The sequence below is a fragment of the Branchiostoma belcheri genome, unplaced genomic scaffold (genome assembly GCF_001625305.1).
Source record: "Branchiostoma belcheri isolate BF01 breed outbred unplaced genomic scaffold, Haploidv18h27 scaffold33, whole genome shotgun sequence".
NCBI lineage: Eukaryota > Metazoa > Chordata > Leptocardii > Amphioxiformes > Branchiostomatidae > Branchiostoma > Branchiostoma belcheri.
In genome coordinates this window covers 2,068,388-2,076,830 of record NW_017803943.1, presented here as the reverse complement: position 1 = coordinate 2,076,830, position 8,443 = coordinate 2,068,388, and the positions used below count along the sequence as shown (strand labels likewise).

Below are 8,443 nucleotides of genomic sequence, written 5' to 3'. Positions count from 1 at the left end.
TCGACAGGTGGCGTGGTTGATGCATGAGAGCGCTGGCACAGGCGGACAGTGTGGCCGCTGAATGTTTGGTGCTAGTCCACAGTGTGGAACACAGCGCGAAGTATATGTACGCCAGGTCGCTGTATAAGGCGTCTGGTTTTCCTCGCTGGAGGACGACGTCGATCACATGGTTTATGGCCCGCAGTCGACTGTCTCCCGTCGGAAGCTGCAGTGCCTGTAGCAGCAGACAGGGGGTGTTCTCAGCACTATCTCGCAGCTCTGTACATAGCAGGTGGTTCAGTTTCGCCTTGTCGAGGTTCAGCCAGTGCTGACCGTACAGGACTGTCTCCACGTCCCCTGGTAGCACTTCTTCCATCAGCACGAGCCCCTCCAAAAGATGCCTGACCCCCTCCCCCTCCTGATACTCGCTAGAGACCAGCATGGCCGCTCCCTTCTCCAAGCAGCTGTACGCCTGAAGCATTGTCTTCGCCGTTGTTGACTCCTTGTGCCGCTGTAGCCTGGCTCTCAGGCCTATCTGCGGGCGTTTCTTCGGTCCCCCTTTCCCAGACGGTGTATCATCGTCCTTTTTCCGTTGCCCATCTTCGTCAGGTGTAAAGACGGAGAGCCCGGCTAAGTCGCTCACGGGCGGTGCACCCGAGTCCTCCTCTGTTGTGCGAAGAGAATCTTGTAGTTTCTGCGGTGGGGAAGCGTTTGAAAAATAAAAAAAAGATAACTAGAAAGGTAACATTCTTGAACTGCATTCTTACTCAAAGCCAAATACTTTCATTCATGTACGAGTATATGGTGAGTTCCCACTCCAACTCTGTTCTGCTACATAATGTCATCCCACACCACAGGGTGTTGCTACCGCACCAGTTACCATGGTGAGAGACATCTGGTCCAGGTCATTGACCTTATGTGTTTGGAGGAGAGGAAACTGAGCAAAAACAATATGTTTTCCTTCTACGAAGGTAAACATAACAGAAAGACCGTTACCATGGTAATAGATTCCAGGTCATTGAACTTACTCGTTTGAGACAGAAGAAGTCCCGATTGTACTACAAACGTGTGTATACCTTTTCATCTGTTCACCTAGGTACTTATTAGCCCGATAGCGCATGAATGTACAATAAAGGTTATCTGTTATAATTAGAACTTTCCCTATGAATCAACAAGAGGTATAACTCACCTTTTCGGGTGACAACACGGCCTCCACGTTATACTGTCCCGTTGTCCCCGGTAGCAGGCTAGCTGCGCGGGTTACCCTCGCCTCAGATGTCGGCGGTACTTCCCACTTCTCCACGCTCACGTCCACGGGCTCCCCGTAGCCGGCTTTCTCCAGCTCCGATCTCAGGCAGGCCTTCAGAAAGGTACCGTTTAGGATGGAGCTGAAGTATTCGTACCCCAGTTTGGAGTGAAAAATCACGGGGACAAGAAGGGAGCCCACCTGTACCTCCAACCCAACCTCCGGGTCGGGTCTTTGGTTGGGGTTACCGGGATCGCTCCGTTCGACGGATCTACGTATGGCCTGTCTGACTAGATCCACATGTTGGAAGTAGAAAGCAGCGATCCCGATTCCTACTCCGGCGCCTTCCCCCAGTACAGACCCACTCCGACTTTGGTTATAGATTCGAAGCTTCACACGACCCCATTCCCTTGCCGAGGCACTGACCGGGGCGTCTACAGCTGGTTGCAATGCCCCCGAAGGTTGCCCAGGTTGTTCGGGTACAACCGAAAGCTGCTCATTCTGATTGACAATCTGCCTATGGTCTTCAGCCATACCGTGAAATTCTAGCCGAGGATAAACAGGGATAATATCTTACAGGATAACTGAATGCGCTCCCCTCCCCCATGTGCAGACTGGATAGGGCAATGACGTAAAAACCGGTTTGACGGAATCCACGTTCATATTTGCCTGCGGCAATCTTTTAACTCTATTACACAGCAACATTGTGTAAGGACACGAGAGGAACACCAATAAGGCCACAGCAAGTAAATTTTATGGATGACATCCTCCGCAGACTCCAAATCTAATGCGATCGGGCGAAAAAAACAAGGCGGACCGAAAAAACAAGATTCCTACATTTTAAAATTTTGACTCAAGCATTGTACAAATGGTTTTGAATCAGTGGGAACATCACATATACACAGCCAGCATCACATATCACTCCATCAAAGTAAAAAGACAAAACATTAAACCAGAGCCTTTTCTTGCCTCATCTCTTCATAGATATCTGCCATCCACCTTCCGGCATGGCAGCAGACATCTTTGCCCATTTTTGGCATGGCGACCACTGTCAGAAGGCAACAAAATTTCTTTTTTTTCCCAAAATCAGGCGAAAATTAATGCGCGCGATGATGTCATCCATAAAAATTACTTGCTGTGGCCTTATGTCACAGAATGCCAAAATCCATCATAAAGGAAGAGAAGAAAATGTGAAGAAATGAAAATGAAGAATCTATTATTCACCATGCCAATAAAATATTACTTTGTGTGTTTAGTCATTTGTTCAACCTTCATGACCACCTAGATTTCAGAATGAAGGCAACTTTTTTTTATTCGCACGCTCGCATCAGATTTGGGGTTCCCAGTGGATGTCATCCATATAATGAAATCAACATGGCCTAACTTAATTATCTAATTGAGAATATGCAAATTTTGGTGACTCCTTGTCAGGTGCTAGGACCACGCTGCTGCTCAGAGCAAGATGGCAAGTCGCGGTGCTTGAACAGGGAAGAACTCGGCGGTTAAAATTCGTCTTTTAAGACGAGCTATGTCCGTTTAAGGAGGTGAGTCGCATTTAACATTGTCCTCTATGTTCTCGTATTTGAGCCGAACTCGTTGTAATTCGTTGGGGTCGTGTGGCGCAACGGCAGAGCGTTAATTCGGATCAGAACCATGTGGTCCCGGGTTCGAATCCTGCCATGTCGCCGATCTTGTGCCCTTGGGAAAGGCACTTTACACGCCTTTCATGGATGGAGGCCTTCGCGAACCCCATCTCGTATTAGCCACAAAAAGGCAGCAGTATCTTAAGCTAGGTGGCTGCCTCACAATGAAAGAACAAAAAGAATGGATGATGGAATGAAGCTAAAACGCAAAATGGCGTAAATTATTTGCGCCGGTGACGATTCCATGTGTTTAAACCTGCACTTAGTAAAGCCGCCGTTCGGAGACGCTATTTTCATGTCCGTTTTGAACTAACATGACTACATTAGATACGCTCGTTTCTTCCTCTGTTTTCTGAAATTTTTTACTGATTTATATGCATCATGTAGCAGCGACATCTGTGCTGCAATGCGATGTGATTCAGTCAGAATTGCCCTGAGGAAGGTGACAGACGGTTACCTAAACGTCGGCTGAATAAAAGACTTACCATCCTGATGAAACTATTCACGGATGCATTATTTAAGCCATATTTTCCCATAATGTTCTGTCAATATAAGATGTGCTTGAATGCTGTTCAACTGATGTTTGAATAGCATCCTGTGTGTTGTTGGTGACTATTCTGAGGTATTTTATGTGAGATGTACTTTGATTTTCCATGGTCATGATATTATATGTTTTCCTAATAATATGTTGACTTTTGATTGAATGTTGACTGCAATTTTGCTCTGCTCTTTACCCACTCAGAACTTGCTCTTGCCCCCGACCCAAAGCAGGTTTTAGAACTCAAACCATGATGCTCTGAGTAATTGTTATACTAGTACTTGGCCTGTGATCTTTCTAAATGTGTATTTCTTTTACACCCTAGGCTTGAGACTGCGGCTGCTAATGTATAGCTGACATTGTGGGACCTGTCTCCTGTGTGTGCTGTGGGACCTGTCAGCTGTCCTGTGTACCTGTCCACACTCTAGGACTATTATTCCCAGGTGGATCTACCTGTTTCTGAAGGATCTGTCACCTATCTACAAGAGAAGAGAACATCGGACTTGACTGTGAGTTGGCTTTTATTTATAAACTCTTTCAAAAATGGGGTCTGCATGCCGCAAAGCGTAACCAGCCATTTCAGTAGGTTTGCATAATGGAAAGTCGGGTCAATCTATTCACTATTAAACTCTCATCTGTGATAAAACGTCCAGCTATTTACAAGTGAACCATAATACGTGGTCGTTGCTTAATTGCAGCATTCTGCACCGTGCCATTTCAATTTTGCATAATTTGAAGTTGAACAACGATTCAATATTTCATTTCATTCATTTCATTTTTATTTATTTATACAGGTTAGCATATCGCTATTTAGGCGATATGCTAACCTGTATAAATATATATCAAAATATGATATCAAATGAAATGTTATCTACGTGAAACCAAGCTGAACAAATGTAAATCGCTGGCGCTGCCTTACAGAATTTAGCATGCGAAGTGTGATAGGGACCCCCCATGCAGACCCTTAAAACTGACAATGAAAGATGTTGGAAAGGGCATATTTCCGATCCTCTGAATTTTTCAAATTGCCATTGTTGATTAAGCTAGGCCCTCCCTGCTATTCGTTGTCATTTCTGAAAGAGTTCAAACTAATATTTAGTTTTAGGTTGTGACTAATCTTTTATTACAAATATGACGGAGAACTCAGTACATTTTCCTATTTAGGAGAGCACTTGTTATGATTGTCTGTTGTTTCATTCTATATAGCAATGGGATATATTTTCAACAGCATTTGTGATCAAACTGTTTCCCCTGATATCATCTTTATCATGATATACAGGCTTCAGTGTACTATATTCTGTATATACATGTACTAAAATACATCAATACCTTGCTTTTCTATGGGTGTACTGTTGTGTCAAACAAAACGTCGTGTAAAGTATTGAGGCCACAACTGCAATACTTAATACATGGAATTGATGGTGAGTTCAGCACCAAGGAAAGGTCCACACTAAGGCCGCACAACACAGTATTTATGGGCGAACCCCTCAAAAGTAGTCCGGGCACAAAGTAGTGCTGCACAATACTAGAGAAGGGTGCAGAGATTGTTTTGTGCATGACATCGAGATGGAACCTGTGGTAAATGTTAGAGGAATACGTCAGTTTTGAGACTGTAAAAGTTGAATTATGGTGCGTGTTCAGTCGGCGTAGATTTGCGCATGGATACTTGTCCCGCCGCTGTGCGTCGGCTGCAGCTCCATGACCTTTGCAGTGGAGACTGGGAACGAAAATGGCGACTGCCATGAAAAAAGACTTGTTCTTGCGAGGTAGGACAACAAATTAGCTCCTTGAATGTACATGTTTGTACTTCCAACAAACCTGTAGCAACAGACCACGTTATAAGTCGTTTGTACAATTTTGCGTTTTAATTTAAAGGGTCGGACTACAAACCCCTCGGGCTCAACTCCCCCATAGCGGTAATTTAGATAGGCGGGCGTAGGGCTCTTGGCTGCCGAAGGAAAACGGCTAACGGCCCGATACTAGTTTGGCATCCAGGGTATAAATATACAATGTCATGTTTGTACTTCCAACAAACCTGTAGCAACAGACCACGTTATAATTCGTCATTTTAACCGTTTTATTCTGCAGAAATTTGCATTTTGTGGAACGATATGTAGCACCAAGGAGTTTCCATCTCCTTCGTCGCACACAAATTATTGTGGGACATTTTGTATTTGAGTATATTTAATATCAGGATTCCATTTGTTGTTGTTGTCTTGGCCTTTTTTGCTGGTATGTAGGAACAACAACACTGTTCATATTGTTCTAATCTAGGCAAATTTGTGTTTTCTTCATATAGAAATTTAAAGAATGTTCAAACTTTTTGGCCTTTCCAACTTTGAAAGTCAAAGTTTATTGCACAATGATTGCCACGGGTACAATGTATGGCAAATAATAAAGTTACTAGTTAGTATGAGTCTATATATATGGTCAGCAGTTACTGTGTCTGACAGAGTGTTATAACTACGTACATACTGGCTAGAAAATGCCTATGCAGATCCAATAAGTAAGTTTTCTTCATATACTTCACATACTTTTCTATATTCACCTGTACCTGGTTGCTTGTTGCGTTGTACAGATTATCCCGTATCATGCATAGAATGGTGCATCCTGATGTTCCTGTCCTGACTGGGAGAAACCTGTGATGACGGGCGACTTCTTGAAGACACAGAGCAGTGAAGAGTTTGTACAGGTGAGACAATACTTCCAATGTTACATTTTTTCGCAGCTATGTTAAAACTCAGAGGCATAACACATGTACTACCAGTCGTCAAAAAAAATAAATTTCCAAAGTTTCTACAGCCATTCCAGCAAATGGAAGTTCCATTGATTTTATTGTTATGGTCAGTTAAAGTGTTGTCTTGAGATGCCCTTAGAACCATATACTAATGATCAGGATTCTTTCATATGGTTAGGTGTGTCCTGATGTTCCTGTCCTGCCTGGGAGAAACTCGTGATGACAGAAGACTTTGGTCCAATGCAGACCAGATGACCTGAAGACACTGAGGGAAATGTCAGTTGAAGATTTGAAGAATGCAGTTTTCCTTGGAGACACCGAGGGAGCCAAATAGTTTTCCCAAGTAAGCACAACTGTTAATAATGCCCACTTTCTTGAGAAATGTAAACACGGAATCAATCAATCAAATGAATGAACAGTTAGTTAACAGTTCAGCTTGAATAATCTATGGCATGAAAATTTTATGATGACTTATGAACGAATGTCACAATGGACATGCCTCAAGCTGCATTGAATCTCAGTAAGATAGCCAATTTGAAAGTTTCTGTGTAGAACATGTATTCTAACGTTACATATGCCGCTTCATGCCATTTTTAACTTCTTGGTGAAAACTTACGAGATAACTATATCTGATTTATCATGTGCCCAGTGGCTCTGAGAAAAGCTATAAATTCTCTGAAGCATCAGGGCGGTGCAATTACAGCTCCAGTTTGCATATTTTAGCATTTTGTTATTTCTTATCAATCAGAATATTGTGGAAAAATGTCAAGATATATCATGAGGCAACTGTTGGTTATTTGAGTAAGTGACTAGCTAGTACTGCCACTGTGCACTTGTCAATATTTCTGGGATGAGGCTAAGGCCACAGCAAGTAATTTTAATGGATGACATCAGCCTGCGTATTAATTTTTGCCTGATTTTGGAAGAAAAAGGAATTTAGTTGCCTTCTGACAGTGGTCATCATGCCAAAAATGGGCAAAGATGTCTGTTGCCATGCCAGAAGGTGGATGGCAGATAACTATGAAGAGAGGGGACAAGACAAGGCTCTGATTTAATGTTTTGTTTCTTACTTTGATGCAGTGATGCTGGCTGTATATATGTGATGTTCCCACTGAATAAAAACCATTTGTACAATGATTAAGTCAAAAGTTTAAAATGTACGAACTTTGTTTTTTTTTAAAGTTTCTATAGCCATTCCAGCAAATGGAAGTTCCATTGATTTTATTGTTATGGTCAGTTAAAGTGTTGTCTTCAGATGCCCTTAGAACCCTATACTAATGATCCTTTTGTATGGTTAGGTGTGTCCTGATGTTCCAGTCCTGCCTGGGAGAAACCTGTGATGATGGGTGACTTCTGTCCAAACGAGATGCAACGAGGGCTCATGCTCAGCAAAACAGTGAAGAGTTTGTACAGGTGAGACAACGAATGCTTTGAAACTTACATGTTACATTTTTTCTCAGCTGTGTTAAAACTCAGAGGCATATAACACACGTCATTCGCTTAAAAGATGACAGTAAAACTGTTGACTTCAATTTATAAAACATCGGATTAATAAATGAGAGCACAATCTGCACATGGCCACAGCAAAAAAAGTCATATTCGTGCGACAGCCCCAGAATGGTCATTCGCTAAAAAGACGCTGCCGTTAAAAGTCATTTCACAGGTAAAAACTAAAAGATACTGTAGATAGACTGTTAGAGAGGTTGAGTTGACATGTTATGTAAAGGCATTCTACTTGAACTGTACAAGCCCGCATTCAAGTACAGTACTTCGGGCAGATAGTTTTCAGTGTTAGTTTTAAAATTTGGGCAGGTTTTGATCATGAAATAGCTTATACCGTTAAATCTTGTCTGAAAGAACTTATGGCAAGGATGTTGAGTTGCCATTTGCCCCTAAAAGATGCTCCTGGTTAAAGTCAGTTCACAGGTAAAATCTAAAAGATACTGTAGATAGATAGAGTGAGGCTCAGGTTTTAAAATAGCTGAAACTGTTAAATCTACTGAAAGAACTTACGACGGAATAATGGGGTCTAGTTTTGTTCTGGTGCTTCTGAGCTTTGATTCGAAGGCCAAAAGCTGTTTTCAATGCACTGACTTTTGTTTCTCTGTCTTAACTTAAAGATGACGTTGTGGATGATCCGGAGACCGGACTGTAGCAGGATGAAGGACCAGACTTTAGTCAGCAGATCTCAACCTGCGTAAAAGAAGATGGGGAGGTGTGAGTATGTTTTCTTTATTAACACGAGACAACACTCCATATGCACACACTTGCACTCACATTTCCCTTTTTTCGTGAGGAGC

The 8,443-nt window shown here is 42.5% G+C and overlaps 1 protein-coding gene across 1 annotated transcript in view; it reads right to left on the bottom strand.

Moving 5' to 3' along the window:
- Positions 1-1,759, bottom strand: part of LOC109475151 — a 3,377-nt gene extending 1,618 nt beyond the window's left edge. Inside the window, exons 1-2 of the mRNA XM_019775686.1 lie at positions 1,169-1,759; positions 6-712 (exon numbers count right to left, since the gene is read on the bottom strand). Coding sequence (XP_019631245.1) covers positions 6-712; positions 1,169-1,759 — 1,298 coding nt within the window. The remainder of the gene's footprint in view (positions 1-5; positions 713-1,168) is intronic.
- Positions 1,760-8,443: the final 6,684 nt, after the last annotated feature.